At 44.1% G+C, this 21,064-nt stretch overlaps 1 protein-coding gene across 4 annotated transcripts in view; it reads right to left on the reverse strand.

The window, feature by feature from the left end:
• Positions 1-21,064, reverse strand: part of LOC100135988 (growth hormone receptor) — a 71,682-nt gene that overhangs the window by 36,960 nt on the left and 13,658 nt on the right. For 2 of the 4 annotated variants that reach the window (XM_021622098.3, XM_090191111.1), the window contains exons 2-3: positions 13,632-13,662; positions 2,838-2,956 (exon numbers count right to left, since the gene is read on the reverse strand). In XM_021622098.3, the coding sequence (XP_021477773.3) occupies positions 2,838-2,934 (97 nt within the window). In that variant the 5' untranslated portion in view covers positions 2,935-2,956; positions 13,632-13,662. The remainder of the gene's footprint in view (positions 1-2,837; positions 2,957-13,631; positions 13,663-21,064) is intronic. The other 2 variants (XM_021622097.3, XM_090191110.1) reach the window with 1 other exon arrangement.

The following is a 21,064-nucleotide window of genomic DNA, read 5'->3' on the forward strand; positions in this document are numbered from 1 at the left end:
TGACAAGCCAAATTTCTTCAGCCTCCTGAGGTTGAAGAGGCGCTGTTGCACCTTCTTCACCACACTGTCTGTGTGGGTGGACCAATTCAGTTTGTCTGTGAGGTGTACGCCGAGGAACTTAAAACTTTCCACCTTCTCCACTGCTGTCCCTTAGATGTGGATGGGGGGGGGGTGCTCCCTCTGCTGTTTCCTGAAGTCCACAATCATCTCCTTAGCACTGCCTTCATTGACAACCAATCAAATGAACACAGAACTCTGTGGTTCCCGGAGACTGCTCAGCGTCTGACTACATCCCAAATGACACCCTATTCCCCATAGGGCTCTGTTCAAAAGTAGTGCACTTCATAGGGAATAAGGTGGAATTTTGGACACATCATGATGGTCAGTCATTATCTAAATAGTTATCAGAAGTTTATGTAAACTGGAAGCGATAAGTGTTTGCAGCAGTTTTTGGGAAAATCCTATTGCCAGGTGAACTAAAGACCCCCGGGGAAAGACAGACACTAGAATCAAACTATTTGTGTATAATTTTAGCTACCCACAATTCAGTAACACATATCACAAACTCAAAACCAGAGAAAGCTCACTAATAAAAACTAGTTTAGTAGGCATTATTATTGTCATTGCGTTTTTATTTAGCCAACTTTTGAAATTATTAAAATGATATGTTCTACATGCTTTTGTCACCTGTATGAACCTTATCCATACCCACTCTGACCTTCTAGAAGTCCAGGAACAAAGTGAGGCTTAGTTTCAGAGAGGAGAGGCCACACCACCCAGATGTTAATGTGAGAGAGGGGCGAGGCCACACCACCCAGATGTTAATGTGAGAGAGGGGCGAGGCCACACCACCCAGATGTTAATGTGAGAGAGGGGCGAGGCCACACCACCTAGTTGTTAATGTGAGAGACGAGCGAGACCACACCACCCAGGTATACATGTGAGAGAGGGGAGAGGCCACACCACCCAGGTATTCATGTGAGAGAGGCCACGCCACCCAGGTATTCATGTGAGAGAGGGGAGAGGCCACACCACCCAGGTATTCATTTGAGAGAGGGGAGAGGCCATACCACCCAGGTATTCATGTGAGAGGAGAGAGGCTACACCACCCAGGTATTCATGTGAGAGGAGAGAGGCAACACCACCCAGGTATTCATGTGAGAGGGGAGAGGCCACACCACCCAGGTATTCATGTGAGAGGGGAGAGACCACACCACCCAGGTATTAATGTGAGAGAGGGGAGAGGCCACACCACCCAGGTATTCATGTGAGAGGAGAGAGGCCACACCACCCAGGTATTCATGTGAGAGGAGAGAGGCCACACCACCCAGGTATTCATGTGAGAGGAGAGAGGCCACACCACCCAGGTATTCATGTGAGAGAGGAGCGAGGCCACACCACCCAAGTATTCATGTGAGAGACGAGCGAGGCCACACCACCCAGGTATTCATGTGAGAGAGGGGAGAGGCCACACCACCCAGGTATTCATGTGAGAGAGGGGAGAGGCCACATCACCCAGGTATTCATGTGCGAGAGGGGAGAGAGATCCCTGTGTGATGACTCAGGGGAGAGTTCTCAACTCCTGCCAAAGACGTGTTCCAACATTAAATCTTCACCAGCAGGCCAACAGCGACCCATTACTTTTACAGTTTAATCCATAAGGGAGTGCTACAGGTTTATGCCCTTATAATCTATGGACCACTGAGCTCTGGGTAGAGGAGGAGGCGAGGAAGAGAGGATGAGGAGAGGATTGAGGACTCCCCATGGAGAGTGCTGTTAGACAGGGTCACAGAGAGATACATAATGTACTGGAGCCCTCCAGACCAAATGAAAAAACATTCCAGAGTAGTGGAGACAGGCTCATGGTAAGAGGCAAAACATTCTAGATCACTCCATACAGATTGACCAAACATCATGTGAGGGAACAGTTTCTACAATAGAGGTTGGCCCAGAGCTGTTCACTTTAACCCACTTACAATGGACAGAGTCCATTTGAGCAGCAGCCAGTGCATTGCAAGGACATCGCTCAACTCTGGGTCCAGCTATCTCTCTCTATAACGCCATGTTCTGAACTCAGAGACTCGGAGCATAGTTTCACAAATGATGTGGCAACAGAATATGGCCATGAATATGACATTCCTGAATTTTGGTCCCTTAGATTGCACCACTCAGGAGAGACACCATTTACATGGTTACTGGAGCAAAACAATTAGGGCTCCCTTCCCCATTTTTTTACTCATGATATCTATAGCTTATTACGTTTTACATATTATTTGTCCTTTGTAGTAGTGGTTAATAAACGTGCAGTATATAAAATGCATGTTTTCCTTGGCTGTATGGAGGGAGCTGTGTTAGGTCAACATGTAACCCATCCTGTCTGCCTGTCCCTGGACTTTGTCACAGCCCAGTTCAATCTATTTACCTTCACTATTGATCTGGTGCAGTCGGACTGGCTGAAAAAGGAAAGGCTGCCGTTTGCTCAACCAACAACCTTTTCCCATGTGTGCAAACACAGGACTCTGCAACTGTTGTCTGATATAAGATTTGATAAGTGTAAATGCCCTGGACTGTGCAATATTGGATCAAACAAGAAAGGGCATTGGTTCACATGCTAAAGATTTGATACTAAAAAGAGCAATAGATCGGATTTAGAAAAACATGAGTATTGTGTTGTAAGATAGATGATTGTTGTCAGAGATAAATGTCAGTTACCGTAGGTGGAATCAGATACAGTAGGAGTGTCATACATTTCAACACATCACACTCTCTCTACAGTGCTGACAATCACATGACGAGACAAACGAGTGTGTGAAAAGGTATGGGGTGTAGCAGTCTACCTGATGACGTCATAGAGCCAGGGTCCATCAGCGAGGCTGATCTCACAGCAGACAGCAAACCCAGGGGGAAGAGGAGGAGGAAGGATGGAGCAGCCATGCCAGGGGGGAGCTTTCCTTTGCTGGAGAGAGAGAAACAGACAATTGTCAGCGATGTTACCCAATGACATCCCTGTGTGAAATACAGAGCCAATATCTTCTTTACCCTGCACGCTCTTCCTTTCCCTACCACCCAACCCGCCCCCCCCTCCTCTCTCCACCCTTATCTGCCCTGCAAGCACAAACTGTGACTGACATTTATTTTCAGCTGGCCTATGTGAAACCTAACCCCGGACAGCACATAATTAACATCCAAGCAGCTACAGAGACGCTCCACACTACTGTGCACAAGGTACTGTATGTTGCCCAATGTGTTCGTAGTGTGTGTGCGTGCATAATATAAGAGGCACAGTATAACTTGTGTGCATATGAAATAGTTCCCTCGAAGGCTTTATGCATTGATTGTATGGCTGTCAGCCAGGTCATTGAGACATCAACAGAAATCTACAGAGGTGACAGTCTGGTGATTGACTGGAACATTATGCTCCATTCTCTTACGCTGCCAGCTTGGGATATATATAAGCATAAAATGTAAATGCAATACATTTTGTATTTCAAACGCACTCCAATGTATAATTAAGCTGACCTTCAATGGTCTACCCTTAGTGACTTAGCAAACATCCATTCGATATGACTACAGTAGTTGCTGACTGTAACCTTTACAGTTCCAGGTGGTCCCATGCGGTGCCATCCTCCTAAAACTAAAATAGCAGTTCTCATGAAGGCGGCGTGGCAGTGACACAGCAACACTGACAAACTGTTGTGGTTCACCAAGGGGAACAGATTCTACATGTGGCAAGTCCAGACCCTATATATAGGCCAACCTCTGTCTCTCTCCCTTTGTCTCCGTGTCTCTCCCTTTGTCTACGTCTCTCTCCCTTTGTCTCCGTCTCTCTCCCTTTGTCTCCGTCTCTCTCCCTTTGTCTCCGTCTCTCTCCCTTTGTCTCCGTCTCTCTCCGTCTCTCTCCCTGTCTCTGTCTCTCTCCCTGTCTCACTGTCTCTCTCTCTCTCTCTCTCTCTCTCACTCTCTCTCAAACATCTATTTAGAGCACTGCTTCCCAAATCTGACTGGATTGGGGTCAACTAGAAGTCTTCAGAACCTTCTGGTAACCCATAAGCGGATATAACAGGTGTTTCTTGCCACAACCTTGTCCAAAGCTACCACCCAGAAGGGACTGACTGACTGGCTGGTCAGGAAGCCTTAGGGGAGACACTAGAGACTAATATTCCTATCGATACTAAAATCTCAATTTATCCAAGTGGGGTATTCATGACAGTATCCAATAACGACCTGGCCATGTTAGAATAACGACTTGGCTATGTTAGAAAAACGACCTGGCCATGTTAGAATAACGACCTGGCTATGTTAGAAAAACGACCTGGCCATGTAAGAATAACGACCTGGCCATGTTAGAATAACAACCTGGTCATGTTAGAATAACGACCTGGCCATGTTAGAATAACGACCTGGCCATGTTAGAAAAACGAACTGGCTATGTTAGAATAACGACCTGGCCATGTTAGAAAAACGACCTGGCTATGTTAGAATAACGACCTGGCTATGTTAGAAAAACGATCTGGCCATGTTAGAAAAACGACCTGGCCATGTTAGAATAATGACCTGGCCATGTTAGAATAACAACCTGGCTATGTTAGAATAACGACCTGGCCATGTTAGAATAACGACCTGGCCATGTTAGAAAAACGACCTGGCCATGTTAGAATAACGACCTGGCCATGTTAGAAAAACAACCTGGCCATGTTAGAAAAACGACCTGGCCATGTTAGAATAACGACCTGGCTATGTTAGAATAACGACCTGGCTATGTTAGAATAACGACCTGGCCATGTTAGAAAAACAACCTGGCCATGTTAGAAAAACGACCTGGCTATGTTAGAATAACGACCTGGCCATGTTAGAATAACGACCTGGCTATGTTAGAATAACGACCTGGCCATGTTAGAATAACGACCTGGCTATGTTAGAAAAACGATCTGGCCATGTTAGAAAAACGACCTGGCCATGTTAGAATAATGACCTGGCCATGTTAGAATAACGACCTGGCTATGTTAGAATAACGACCTGGCCATGTTAGAATAACGACCTGGCCATGTTAGAAAAACGACCTGGCCATGTTAGAATAACGACCTGGCCATGTTAGAAAAACAACCTGGCCATGTTAGAAAAACGACCTGGCCATGTTAGAATAACGACCTGGCTATGTTAGAATAACGACCTGGCTATGTTAGAATAACGACCTGGCCATGTTAGAAAAACAACCTGGCCATGTTAGAAAAACGACCTGGCTATGTTAGAATAACGACCTGGCCATGTTAGAATAACGACCTGGCTATGTTAGAATAACGACCTGGCCATGTTAGAATAACGACCTGGCCATGTTAGAAAAACGACCTGGCCATGTTAGAATAACGACCTGGCCATGTTAGAATAACGACCTGGCCATGTTAGAATAACGACCTGGCTATGTTAGAAAAACGACCTGGCCTTGTTAGAATAACGACCTGGCTATGTTAGAATAACGACCTGGCCATGTTAGAAAAACGACCTGGCTATGTTAGAATAACGACCTGGCTATGTTAGAAAAACGATCTGGCCATGTTAGAAAAACGACCTGGCCATGTTAGAATAACGACCTGGCCATGTTAGAATAACGACCTGGCTATGTTAGAATAACGACCTGGCCATGTTAGAATAACGACCTGGCCATGTTAGAAAAACGACCTGGCCATGTTAGAATAACGACCTGGCCATGTTAGAAAAACAACCTGGCCATGTTAGAAAAACGACCTGGCCATGTTAGAATAACGACCTGGCTATGTTAGAATAACGACCTGGCTATGTTAGAATAACGACCTGGCCATGTTAGAAAAACAACCTGGCCATGTTAGAAAAACGACCTGGCTATGTTAGAATAACGACCTGGCCATGTTAGAATAACGACCTGGCTATGTTAGAATAACGACCTGGCCATGTTAGAATAACAACCTGGCCATGTTAGAAAAACGACCTGGCCATGTTAGAATAACGACCTGGCCATGTTAGAATAACGACCTGGCCATGTTAGAATAACGACCTGGCTATGTTAGAATAACGACCTGGCTATGTTAGAAAAACGACCTGGCCATGTTAGAATAACGACCTGGCTATGTTAGAAAAACGACCTGGCCATGTTAGAAAAACGACCTGGCTATGTTAGAAAAACGACCTGGCCAAGATGTGTTTTATGACAAAGCCACCTATGACAACAATGCAGAGACCGGCAGAACAGGAAGGACTAGAAATTCAAACCTATTGGACTGAAATAGACACTGTTGTGAAGACCTGAAGTATCAGCTTCAAGGCAAAGTAGGTTGAGAATGGGTTACATATCTGCTACATTTGGTTTTGAAATGTTTTTATGTATTGTATGGCATTTGTGAAAAGTGTCAAATGTTATCCTACATATGATCTGTCCATTGAGAAGCATAGGAGCTCAATTATATATACACTGAGTGCACAAAACATTAGGAACAGTGTGGTCCTAATATTGAGTTGCACCCCCTTTTGCCCTCAGGACAGTCTCAATTCGTCGGGGCATGGAAGCTCACTCATATCTGTAATATAAACAAACCACTTCCTGAGAGTCAAAGCCCATCTGTTGCGTGTGTGTTTACAGGCCAGGAGGCCAAGATATACAAGGCAGGGATTCAAAAGTAAGGAATCTGGCAAGAGGGATGCTTGTTTGGCCATAGAAAATGGTTCAGTCCAAAATCAATTACTTCTTTCCTTCCACTTAGTTGTGCTCCCTCTTTCTCACCATCTACGTTTATCACCCTCTATTCCTTCTTCTCGCACCTCACACACCTCGGGGAATGCACTCCTCGCAGTCTCTGAAAAAGTGTTCTAGTGAAAAAGTTTGGCTACTAGCTAGCTACCTTCTGAGTTTGGATCCCGCGACAGGGTTTGCCACAGTTGCTGGGACCTCTGCCATCTGTCCAGGGATCCTGCCGAACAAGGGTCTGATGTGCTGCTTGGTGTAGCAGCTAGCCTAGCTACCACTGTTAGCTGCCTATCAAGCCAGCTGGGTTTTCTTGAGGGTTTGAAAGTGGCCCACGACGCAGTTAGCTCTTGTAGCTGGGAACGCAGATTGTCCCGGTCTTTGAACTGTCTAGATCCCTGTTGCTGTTTCGGGACTATCCTGAAGCTGTGCGCCAGAAGAGAAAATAACTTATCCCGGCCATGAAAGCAGCCAGAGCGCGTGGGGACATTGCTTACATTTGCTATGACAGACTCATTGTCCACCCTCCCTCTGAAAATCCTGGAAGAGATGAGACAGCCAAGCCTATGGGTTTATAGTTTCAACCCCCCCCGCTCTGCACACACATCAACTGAATTGTTTGTTCTTTTCCATATTATGTCTATCTCTGAGTTACCCAGGAAAGGGATGAAAATAGCCCATTTTAATATATGTATTCTTACATGCTGACCACACCACTCGCGTGCGAGAGTGTTGCAAAATAAATGTACACATACATGTTATTCAATCATTGCACCCACACTGCACACGCGCGTCTACGAGCATCTGCGTGGCCAGGCGCTAATATAGTACTGGATTCTATTTGTGGCGCTCAATGCGCTGCAAGAACGGCCTCTCCCCTATCCTCATTGGTTTTTAGGAGCATATACCCATGTGCCATCTCCTCGAAGAATAAATACACAACACAGAGGACTAAAGGTCAAGAGGGAATTAACGATCAATAGAAAGTGTTTTTTTTGTAATAGGGAATTATGATCAATGGAAATAGTTGTTTTTAAGGATTAATGGTTCAGAGACATTGGAGGAATTTCAGTCCACAACTCATAGCTACATGTGGCAAGATCTCATTGGTCTGAAAATTCTATACATTGAGCTTGACTATGGATACTTGTTATTTGGCCATTGGCCAATTTTATTGCCAGAAATTCTAATTGGTCAACCACAGGTGGTTAAAAATTACATCATGTCTTTTGTTCTGTGGAGAATCATTGAGGACAGGGAAGAATTAACATCTACCATCTACTTCTCAGCATAACAACTATGATTTGTTCTCTTTGAATAAACCTATTTTTCTCCCCCTGATTTGCTTTGGGGTCAGTGTTATTGAAGAATAACAACAACTGCTAACAGTTTTTAGGAGCATATACCCAGGTGGGTGATTGAAAGATTAACTGAGGTCCACACTCCAGTCGGTGGTGGTAATCCACCTAAAGTTAGTTGCCAACCGCCATATAAAGTCCAAAATAAGAAGAAACCTGAAGGAAGGAGGAGAGTGTGCTCCCCCCTAAAACAAAATCGGGGCTGTCTTTTGGGCTTTCTCTGTGGTCGCGAACACCGTCGTCGTCGCTGTCCTCCCTTCTCTCCTTGCGTCTGCTTCCAAGGAAGGCTTTCGTGTCCTCCCAAGTCCAGGATATCTTCTCGTCCTTGATCTCCTCCCAAGCCCAGGATACCTTCTCCTACTGAGCACGCTGCTTGTTCCTGGTGTGGTGGGATCTTCTGTCACGGTCGTCGTAAGTACATTCGTACCAAAGCGCAGCGTGATATGGGTTCCACATATTATAATTCGTGAAACTCACAAAAAACAATAGAGAGCAAACAACACATGAAGCTATGGAGTGCTCACAGGCAACTAAACATAAACAAGATCCCACAAAACACAGTGGGGAAATGGCTGCCTAAATATGATCCCCAATCAGAGACAACGCTAAACAGCTGCATCTGATTGGGAACCATACCAGGCCAACATAGAAATAAACAACCTAGATTACCCACCCTAGTCACACCCCGACCAAACCAAAATAGAGAATAAAAAGGCTCTCTATGGTCAGGGCATGACACACACAGTATATACACAGTATATATATACACAGATCTATATATATATACACACACATACATACACTGATATATATATATATATATATATATAAATATATATATATATATATATATATATATATATATATATATATATACATATATATAAAGTCGGAAGTTTACATACACTTAGGTTGGAGTCATTAAAACTCGTTCTTCAACCACTCCACAAATTTCCCGTTAACAAACTATAGTTTTGGCAAGTCAGTTAGGACATCTACTTTGTGCATGACACAAGTAATTTTTCCAACAATTGTTTACAGACAGTAGTACGCAAGTATAAACACCATGGGACCACGTAGCCTTCATACCGCTCAGGAAGGAGACGCGTTCTGTCTCCTAGAGATTAACGTACTTTGGTGCGAAAAATGCAAATAAATCCCAGAACAACAGCAAAGGACCTTGTGGAGATGCTTGAGGAAACATGTACAAAAGTATCTATATCCACAGTAAAACGAGTCCAATATCGACATAACCTGAAAGTCCGTTCAGCAAGGAAGAAGCCACTGCTCCAAAACTGCCATAAACTGCACATGGGGACAAAGATCGTACTTTTTGGAGAAATGTCCTCTGGTCTGATGAAACAAAAACACAATTGTTTTGCCGTAATGACCATCGTTATGTTTGCAGAAAAAAGGGAGAGGCTTGCAAGCCGAAGAACACCATCCCAACCGTGAAGCATGGGGGTGGCAGCATCATGTCGTGGGGTTGCATTGCTGCAGGAGGGACTGGTGCACTTCACAAAATAGTTGGCATCATGAGGAAGGAAAATGATGTGGATATATTGAAGTAACATCAAGACATCAGTCAGGAAGTTAAAGCTTGTTTGCAAATGGGTCTTCCAAATGGACAATGACCCCAAACATTCTTCTAAAGTTGTGGCAAAATGGCTTAAGGAAAACAAAGTCAAGGTATTGGAGTGGCCATCACAAAGCCCTGACCTCAATCCCATAGAAAATTTGTGGGCAGAACTGAAAAAGTGTGTGCGAGCAAGAAGGCCTACAAACCTGATTCAGTTACACCAGCTCTGTCAGGAGTAAATGGGACAAAATTCACCCAACTTATTGTGGGAAGCTTGTGGAAGGCTACCTGAAACGTATGAACCAAGTTAGACAATTTAAAGGCAATGCTCCCAAATACTAATTGAGTGTATGTAAACTTCTGACCCACTGGGAATGTGATGAAAGAAATAAAAGCTGAAATAAACGATTCTCTCTACTATTATTCTGACATTTCACATTCTTAAAATAAAGCGGTGATCTTAACTGACCTAAAACAGGGAACTTTTACTAGGATTAAATGTATTTGGCTAAGGTGTATGTAAACTTCCGACTTCGGAGGTCGAGAGCTGTGTGTCCTCCGAAACACAAACCAACCAAGCCATACTGCTTCTTGACACAATGCCCGCTTAAACCGGAAGTCAGCCACACCAATGTGTCGGAGGAAACACTGTACACCTGGTGACCGTGTCAGCCAAACCGCCACAGAAGTCGCTAGAGCAAGATTGGACAAGGACATCCCTGCCGGCCAAACCCTCCCCTTACCCAGACAACGCTGGGCCAATTGTGTTCCTCCCCATGGGTCTCCCGGGCGTGGCCGGCTGCGACAGAGCCTGGACATGAACCAGAATCACTAGTGGCACAGTTAGCACTGCAATGTGCCTTAGACCACTGCACTACTCGGAAGGCCTGATTCGGGGAACTAAATCAACCTATCAGGGAATTTACAAATACTAGAGGAAAAAGATCATCCACACGTATTGATCAAATTTGTACTCATATTGTAGAACTTTGTCCTAAAGCTGTATCCATACCCATTGGATGCAGTGATCAAAATAGTGGAGTTCCAAAAGCTGGGCCTAAAATAGTATATAAGAGATCATACAAAATATTGTGTGACTCTTATTTGGATAATGTTAAAAATAAAAATATTTATTGGTCTGAGGTGATAAATAAGGAGCATACAAATGCTGCACTTTATGAATGTACGCATTTGCTTCTTCCAATTATTGATAAACATGCACGTGTTAAGAAACTGACTGTTTGAACTGTTACGGTTCCATGGATTGATGAGGAATTGAAAAGCTGTATGGATGAAAGAGATGGGGCTAAAGGACTGGCTAATAAGTCTGGCTGCACATCTGACTGGCTGACTTACTGCAAATTGAGAAATGATGTGACTTAACTCAACAAAAAGGAAGAATAAACTGTATTATGAAGCCAAGATCAACGATATAAAGAATGATGGAAGTACTTTAAATAAAATTATGGACAGAAAGACATATTCAACTCCATCTTTCATCAAATCAGATGGCTTATTCATCACAAAACCATGATGTTGCCAATTATTTTTATGAGTAATTAATTGGCACAGTGGACAAGCTTAGGCAGGAAAAGCCAACAACGAACAATCGTATGCATGCATAAAAAAAACGAATAATGAAAGAACAGCATTGTAAGTTTGAATTTTAACTATGGGAGAGTTGAATTTATTGTTATCAATTACTAATGACAAACCTCCTGGCATTGTTAGATGTTAGATGGAAAGCTACTGAGGATGATAGCTGACTATGTCATATATTTAATCTGAGTCTAGATGAAGGTGTTTGTCCTCAGGCCTGGAGGGAAGCCAAAGTCATTCCGCTACCCAAGAGTGGTAAAGCAGCCTTTACTGGTTCTAACAGCAGACCTATCAGCTTGTTGCCATCTCTTAGCAAACTGTTGGGAAGGGCACTCAACATGTACACTCAACAGTGCACTCAACTGCACTGACACAAATGACTGATGATTGGTTGAAAGAAAGTGATAATAAGAAGAATGTGGGAGCTGTTCTGCTAGATTTAGTGCAGCTTTTGGTATTATTGCCCGTGACCTGTTGTTGAGATAATGCACACTACCGTTCAAAAGTTTGGGGTCACTTAGAAATGTCCTTGTTTGCCATGAAAACATACATGAAATGAGTTGAAAAATGAATAGGAAATATAGTCAAGACGTTGACAAGGTTATAAATAATTATTTTTAATTGAAATAATAGTGTCCTTCAAATTTTGCTTTCGTCAAAGAATCCTCCATTTGCAGCCTTGCAGACCTTTGGCATTCTAATTGTCAATTTGTTGAGGTCATCTGAAGAGATTTCACCCCATGCTTCCTGAAGCACCTCCCACAAGTTGGATTGGCTTGATGGGCACTTCTTATGTACCATATTGTCAAGATGCTCCCACAACAGCTCAATAGGGTTGAGATCCGGTGACTGTGCTGGCCACTCCATTATAGACAGAATACAGGCTGACTGCTTCTTCCCTAAATAGTTATTGCATAGTTTGGAGATGTGATTTGTCATTGTCCTGTTGTTGGAGGGGAAAAAATCTGCCGTTTCCAGCAACAAAAGTAATTTACAACATTAACAACGTCTACACTGTATTTCTGATCAATTTGATGTTATTTTAAAAATTGACAAAAACAATAGCTTTTCTTTCAAAAACAAGGACATTTCTAAGTGACCCCAAACTTTTGAAAGGCTTTTCAACCTTCATCTAATATAACTCAGAGGGTTTTGTTTAATGGAAGCCTCTCTAATGTCAAACTAATAGGGTGTGGTGTACCGCAGGACAGCTCTCTAGACCCGCTACTCTTTTCTATTTTTACCAATGATCTGCCACTGGCATTAAACAAAGCCTGTGTGTCCATGTATGTTGATGATTCAATCATATAAACTCAGCAAAAAAAGAAACGTCTTCTCACAGTCAACTGCGTTTATTTTCAGCAAACTTAATGTGTAAATATTTGTATGAACATAACAAGATTCAACAACAGACATAAACTGAACAAGTTCCAAAGACATGTGACTAACAGAAATGGAACAATGAACAAAGGGGGGGTCAAAATCAAAAGTAACCATATCTGGTGTGGCCACCAGCTGTTTTAAGTACTGCAGTGCATTTCCTCCTCATGGACTACACAGATTTGCCAGTTCATTCTGTGAGATGTTACCCCACTCTTCCACCAAGGCACCTGCAAGTAACCAGACATTTCTGGGGAGAATGGCCCTAGCCCTCACCCTCCGATCCAACAGGTCCCAGACGTGCTCAATGGGATTGAGATCCGGGCTCTTCACTGGTCATTATAATTATGTTAAGATTGATTGTTTTTTATAAGATATGTTTAATACTAGCTAGCAACTTACCTTGGCTCCTTGCTGCGCTCGCATAACAGGTAGTCAGCCTGCCACGCAGTCTCCTCATGGAGTGCAATGTAATCGGCCATAATCGGCGTCCAAAAATGCAGATTACCGATTGTTATGAAAACTTAAAATCGGCCCTAATTAATCGGCCATGTCGATTAATCGGTCGAACTCTATTTTAAACCCTTTACAATGAAGATCTGTGAAGTTATTTGGATATTTAGGAATTATCTTTAAAAGACAGGACCCTTTTTTTGCTGAGTTTACGTGTCAGCAACCAGAGCTAATGAAGTCACTGAAACCCTTAAGAGTTGTAGTCAGTAACTGTTCCTGAACATCTCTAAAATGAAGAGCGCTGTATTTGGTACAAATCATTCCCTAAACTCTAGACCTAAGCTGAATCTTGTAATGAATAGTGTGGCTGTTGAACAAGTTGATGAGACTAAATGACTTGGTGTTACCTTAGACTGTAAACTTTCATGGTCAACACATAGATTCAATGGTTGTAAAGATGGGGAGAGGTCTGTCCATAACAAAGAGATGCTCTGATTTTTTGACACCACACTCCATAAAGCAAGTCCTACAGGCTCTAGTTTTGTCTCACCTTGATTATTGTACAGTCATGTGGCCAAGCACTGCAAAGAAAGAAATACAGTTGAAGTCAAGAATTTACCTTAGCCAAATACATTTAAACTCAGTTTTCCACAATTCCTGATATTTAATCCTAATATAAATTCCCTGTCTTAGGTCAGTTAGGATCACCACTTATTTTAAGAATGTGAAATGTCAGAATGATAGTAGCTTTAGATAATTATTTCAGCTTTTATTTCTTTCATCACATTCCCAGTGGGTCAGAAGTTTACATACACTCAATTAGTATTTGGGAGTATTGCCTTGAATTTTTTTTACTTGGGTCAAACATTCCGGGTAGCCTTCCACAAGCTTCCCACAATAAATTGGGTGAATTTTGGCCCATTACTCCTGACAGAGCTGGTGTAACAGAGTCAGGTTTGTAGGCCTCCTTGCTCACACACACTTTTTCAGTTCTGCCCACAAAATGTCTATAGGATGGAGGTCAGGGCATTGCGACGGCAACTCCAATACCTTGACTTTGTTGTCCTTAAGCCATTTTGCCACAACTTTGGAAGTATGCTTGGGGTCATTGTCCATTTGGAAGACCCATTTGCGACCAAGCTTTAACTTCCTGACTGATGTCTTAGATGTTGCTTTAATATAGCCACATAATTTTCATCACCAATGATGCCATCTATTTTGTGAAGTGCACCAGTCCCTCCTGCAGCAATGCACCCCCACAACATGATGCTGCCACTCCCGTGCGTCACGGTTGGGATGGTGTTCTTCGGCTTGCAAGCCTCCCTCTTTTTCCTCCAAACATAACGACGGTCATTATGGCCAAACAATTATGTTTTTGTTTCATCAGACCAGAGGACATTTCTCCAAAAAGTACGATCTTTGTCCCCATGTGCAGTTGCAAACCGTATTCTGGCTTTTTTATGGCGGTTTTGGAGCAGTGGCTTCTTCCTTGCTGAGTGGCCTTTCAGGTTATGTCGATATAGGACTCGTTTTACTGTGGATATAGATACTTTTGTACCTGTTTCCTCCAGCATCTTCACAAGGTCCTTTGCTGTTGTTCTGGGATTTGCACTTTTCGCACCAAAGTACGTTCAACAATGACGGCTGCGTGGTCCCATGGTGTTTATACTTGCGTACTATTCTTTGTACAGATGAACGTGGTACCTTCAGGCATTTGGAAACTGCTCCCAAGGATGAACCAGACGTGGAGGTCTACAATTTTTTTCTGAGATCTTAGCTGGTTTATTTTGATTTTCCCATGATGTCAAGCAAAGAGGTACTGAGTTTGAAGGTAGGCCTTGAAATACATCCACAGATACACCTCCAATTGACTCAAATGATGTCAATTAGCCTATCAGAAGCTTCTAAAGCCATGACATCATTTTCTGGAATTTTCCAAGCTATTTTAAAGGCACAGTCAACTTAGTGTATGTAAACTTCTGACCCACTGGAATTGTGATACAGTGAATTATAAATGAAATAATCTGTCTGTAAACAATTGTTGGAAAAATGACTTGAGTCATGCACACAGTAGAATTCGTGGAGTGGTTCGTGGAGTGGTTGAAAAACAAGTTTTAATGACTCCAACCTAAGTGTATGTAAACTTCCGACTTCAACTTCAACTTCAGCGGCACGTCTTGCTCTTCATTGTAATCAGAAGGATAATATAAATACTATACATGCCAGTCTCTTGGCTAAGATTTGAGGAGAGACTGACTGCATCACTGCTTCTTTTATAGGAAACATTAATGTGCTGAAAATTCTCCCTCCCTCTCTCGCTCCAACCCCCCTACTCCAGCATGTGGCCTCATTCTAATTGACCATCAATCTTCACTTCTTTCCCTTTCCTCTAGATTCTGCTGTTTAACCTCTCGCTCAATTCTCTACCAAACAAGACCAGACAGCTTACTCTACTCCATAATCTTTGAGTTTCTGCTCCGCGCTTTTAGAAAAAAAGTCTGTCCCCATTAGAGGTCGACCGATTAATCAGAATGGCCTATTGATTAGGGCCGATTTCAAGTTTTCATAACAATCGGAAATCGGTATTTTGGGGCGCCGATTTCCTATTTTTTATTTTTTTAATACCTTTATTTAACTAGGCAAGTCCGTTAAGAACACATTCTTATTTTCAATGACGGACTAGGAACGGTGGGTTAACTGCCTTGTTTAGAGGCAGAACGACAGATTTTCACCTTGTCAGCTCAGGGGATCCAATCTTGCAACCGCCCAACGCTCTAACCACTCCACGAGGAGCCTGCCTGTTAGGCGAATGCAGTAGAAGCCAAGGTAAATTGCTAGCTAGCATTAAACTTATCTGATAAAAAAGCAATCAATCATAATTACTAGTCATAACTACTAATCCAGTTTAGCAGGCAATATTAACCAGGTGAAATTGTGTCATTTCTCTTGCGTTCATTGCACGCAGAGTCAGGGTATATGCAGCAGTTTGGGCCGCCTGGCTCATTGCGAACTAATTTGCCAGAATTGTACGTAATTATGACATAACATTGAAGGTTGTGCAATGTAACAAGAATATTTAGACTTAGGGATGCCACCCGTTAGATAAAATACCGAACGGTTCCGTATTTCACTGAAATAATAAACGTCTTGTTTTCGAGGTGACAGTTTCCGGATTCGGCCATACATAATGTTATTATGTTATAATTAAGTCTGATTTGATTTAGCAGTCTGACTGAGCAGCAGCAGGCTCGTAATCATTCATTCAAACAGCACTTTAGTGCATTTTGCCAGCAGCTCTTCACAAGCACAGCGCTGTTTATGACTTCAAGCCTATCAGCCTAATGGCTGGTGTAACCAATGTGAAATGGCTAGCTAGTTAGCTGGGTGTGCGCTAATACTGTTTCAAACGTCACTCGCTTTTAGATTTGGAGTAGTTATTCCCCTTGCGCTCCAAGGGCCGTGGCTTTTGTGGAGCGATGGGTAACACTTCTTAGAGTGTGGCTGTTGTCGATGTGTTCCTGGTTCGAGGGGCGAGGAGAAGGACGGAAGCTATACTGTTACACTGGCAATACTATAGTGCCTATAAGAACATCCAATAGTCAAAGGTATATGAAATACAAATGGTATGGTGAGAAATAGTCCTATAAATACTATATTAACTACAACCTAAAACCTCTTACCTTGGAATATTGAAGTCTCATGTTAAAAGGAACCACCAACTTTCATATGTTCTCATGTTCTGAGCAAGGAACTTAAACGTTAGCTTTTTTACAAGGCACATATTTTACATGGCACACATTTTTACATATACATGGCACATATTGCATTCTTCTCCAAAACTTTGTTTTTGCATTATTTAAACCAAATTGAACATGTTTCCTTATTTATTTGAGGCTAAATAGATTTTTTTGATGTATTATATTAAGTTAAAATAAGTGTTCATTCAGTATTGTTGTAATTGTCATTATTACAAATTTAAAAATGTAAAAAAATCGGCTGATTAATCGGTATCGGCTTTTTTGGTCCTCCAATAATTGGTATCGGCGTTGAAAAATCATAATCGGTCGACCTCTAGTCCCCATAGGAGAACCTACGGGACTGCAGGCACACTCTGAATCCATCTAAAACACACTGCTACTGTTCTGAGGATCAACCCCTAACACTCACTAAGAACCAACCAAACTCCTGCCAGAGATACATGACTACACCTTCCTGACTAAATGCTTTGGGTAGCCTCGGTATTGTACTGCGCAGCAATCATTCAACAAAGTTACTTATAGTCACCTAGGAGGCAATGGTGTCATAATGTACAACCTATTAGGATCTAAATCTATAACTTTATTAACACCATAATCAAATCAACCAAACAGCATCATACTTTGTTGTCCATAACATAGGCAAAGGGGTATGGATGGTTAGCCAACATCAAATCAGGCCGAAAGGTAGAATTGCTTAAAGGCCCTACCTGAACTGAAATCCCAATGGAAGTTCTTTCCATTTATTGATTGGGGCTTTCATCCAGTCAGTTAGTCTAAGTGGAGAATTGTTTTCATGTTTTGCCTTTGTTGCAATGTCTTTAGTGTTGTGAGCAGAACGTGTAGAATTAGAGGGTTGTAAAGTCTATGGATCTGAGGCCTCTCTAATCTCCTGTCTATCTTTGTTCTGTCCTGCTCAGGTTCTTGTTCTATGGAGGCCCTCATTGAAGTGTTGTTATTCTTACCTGGGGTAACAGGGTTCGGCAGCTAACACTCATCAGACTAGCCTCGATCTAATTCCTATCTCGTTCCCTCTCCTCCACTCCCCCCTTCTCTCGTTTTCTCTCACCCCCCCTCTCTCGTTCTCACTCACCCCAACCTCTCTCTCTCTCGTTCTCCCTCACCCCTCTCTCTAGTTCTCTCCTCCAAAACTCTCTCGTCCCTACCTCTCTCTCGTTCTCTCGTTCTCTCTCCTCCCTCTCTCTCGTTCTCTCTCCTCCCTCTCTCTCTCTCATTCTTCTTCCCCCCTCTTGTTCTCTCCTCTCCACCTCTCTCCACGCCACCTCTCTCGTTCTCTCCTCCCCACCTCTCGTCCCCCTCTCTCATGTTATCTCCCACCCCCCCTCTCTCTCGTTCTCTTCCACCCCACCTCTCTCTCATTCTCTCCCACCCCTTCTCTCTCATTCTCTCCCACCCCTTCTCTCTCATTCTCTCCCACCCCCCCTCTCTCGTTCTCTCCCACCCCCCACTCTCGTTCTACTTGCCACCTATCACCTCGCCAACTCTCTCGTTCTCTCACCCCATAGTTCTCTCCCACCCCCCCTCTCGTTCTCTCCCCCCGCTTGTTCTCCCTCATCCCCCTCTCTCTCGTTCTCCCTCACCCCCCCTCTCTCGTTCTCCCTCACCCCCCCTCTCGTTTTCGCACTCCCCCTCGCTCTCTCCCACCTCCCTCTCGTTCTCCCTCGCCCCCTCTCTCTTGTTCTCCCTTGCCCCCCTCTCTCTTGTTCTCCCTCGCCCCCCCTCTCTCTTGTTCTCCCTCGCCCCCCCTCTCTCTCTTGTTCTCCCTTGCCCCCCTCTCTCTCTTGTTCTCCCTTTCCCCCCTCTCTCCCTTGTTCTCCCTTGCCCCCCTCTCTCTCTTGTTCTTCCTTGCCCCCCCTCTTGTTCGCTCACCCCCCTCTCAATCTCCCTCACCCCCCTCTCGTTCTCCCTCACCCCCTGTCTCACTCTCTCTCATTCTCACTCACCCCCGCCTCTCTCACTCTCGTTCTCACCCCCCTCTCTCATTCTCCCTCAACCCCCACCTTTCTCGTTCTCCCTCACCCCCATTCTCTCGTTTTCCCTCACACCCCTCTCTCGTTCTCCCCCACCCCCCATCTCTCGTTCTCTCTCACCCTCCTCTTTCGTTCTCTCCTATCCACCTCTCTCCTTCTCTCCTCCCCACCTCTAGTCCCCACCTCTCTCGTTCTCTCCCACCCCCACTCTCACGTTCTCTCCCACCCCACCTCTCTCGTCCTCTCCCTCCCCCCACCTCTTGTTCTCTCCCTCCCCCCACCGCTTGTTCTCTCCCTCCCCTCATTTCTCTCGTTCTCCCCCCCTCTCGTTCTCCCCTCTCGCTCTCGTTTTCTCCTCTACCCGTTCACTCTCGTTTTCGCCTCTACCCCCTCGCTCTCGTTCTCTCCTCGCCCCATCTTGTTCTCTCCCACCCCCCACTCTCTCCCTCCCCCTCTTTGCTCGCGCCCTCTCCCCCTTCGCGAGCGCCCTCCCCCTCTCCTCACGCCCTCCCCCTTCTCTCGCGCCCTCCCCCTTCTCTCGCGCCCTCCCCCTTCTCTCGCGCCCTCCCCCTTCTCTCGCGCCCTCCCCCTTCTCCCCCGAGCTCCCCTCCTCTCCTCACGCTCCCCCCTCTCCTCCTCCCTCACCCCCCCCTTCCTCCTCTCTCACACCCCTCTTCCTCCTCTCTCACACCCCTCTTCCTCCTCTCTCGTTCCCCCCTCTCTCCTCCTCCTCTCGTTCCTCCTCTCTCTCCTTCTTCCTCTCTCACCCCCCTCTCATCTCTCGCCACCCCTACCCCCTCTCCTCTCTCACCCCCCCCCCCCCCCCTCTCTCTCTCAGTTCACTTGAACCCTCTTATTGAGCCACCGAGGAAAATACTGAGAGGGATGCGCTGAACAGTGTGCGTGTGTTTGCGTGCGAGTGCAAGGTTTCTTTGAGAGCCTGACATGGATCACTTGGCTCTCCAGCTCGTCTCTCCTATCTTAGTGTAGTGTAGTGTAGTGTAGTGTAGTGTAGTGTAGTGTAGTGTAGTGTAGTGTAGTGTGTGTGTGTGTGTGTGCGTGCGTGCGTGTGCGTGCGGCCTGCTGGTTCTTCCTCTGTAGAATGATGTTGACACATCATCAAGGGTCAAGAGTCCACTCAATCATCACAACATGGAGACATCCCTCCAAGAGTGTATGAGGGTGATCTCATTCTCACCTAAATTTGTGTGCTACCTATAATCTGCATCCAACCGGCATAAATTCTCACCACCAACTTCAAGACATCATAAAGAGAGAGCTTTTGAAATGAAAGTAATACAGCATTTTTTTCTTCACGTTGCCAAATGAAGCCCTTGGTTCTAGATTGAAGCGGTGCTATAACTTTTTGATTACAGGCTCAAAATGGAAACTCTTCAGTCTATTCTTCTTCTGAGAAATGAAAGCTATTCCATGTGAGAAATTGTCAAGAAGATCTCGTACAACGCAGAGTACTACTCCCTTCACAGAACAGCACATTCTGGCTCTAACCAGAATAGAAAGAGTGAGAGGCCCTGGTAAACAACTGAGCAAGAGGACAAGTACATTAGTGTTTTTTGAATGGTAGTATATATATATATATATATATATATATATATATAAAACACACATACTGTTTCCCGTGTGTGTGGGTGTGTGTGTGTATACGTATATATATATTATATACACACACACACACACACACACACACACAGGAAACACTGTGTGTGTATGTATGCATGCATGTATGTTGTCACGCCCTGACCTTAGAGATCCTTTTTATGTCTCTATTTGGTTTGGTCAGGGTGTGATTTGGGGTGGGTATTCTATGTTCTATTATTTGTATTTCTATGTTTTGGCCAGGTAGGGTTCTCAATCAGGGACAGCTGTCTATCGTTGTCTCGGATTGAGAACCACACTTAGGTAGCCCTTTTCCCACCTGTCTTTGTGGGAGGTTGACTTTAGTTTATGGCACATAGCCTGTAGCTTCACATTTTTATTTATTTTTTATAATAAAAGAAAATGTACGCTCAAAACGCTGCACCTTGGTCCACTTCCTTCAACTTCCTATGTACGTACACACAGTACCAGTCACAAGTTGACACACCTACTCATTCAAGGTTTTTCTTTATTTTATTATTTTCTACATTGTAGAATAATAGTGAGACATCAAAACTATGAAATAAAACATATGGAACCATGTAGAAACCAAAAAAGGTTTGGCCAATAGGCTTGGAGCC

This window comes from Oncorhynchus mykiss, chromosome 11 (genome assembly GCF_057628025.1).
Source record: "Oncorhynchus mykiss isolate SJ-2025 chromosome 11, ASM5762802v1, whole genome shotgun sequence".
Taxonomy (NCBI): domain Eukaryota; kingdom Metazoa; phylum Chordata; class Actinopteri; order Salmoniformes; family Salmonidae; genus Oncorhynchus; species Oncorhynchus mykiss.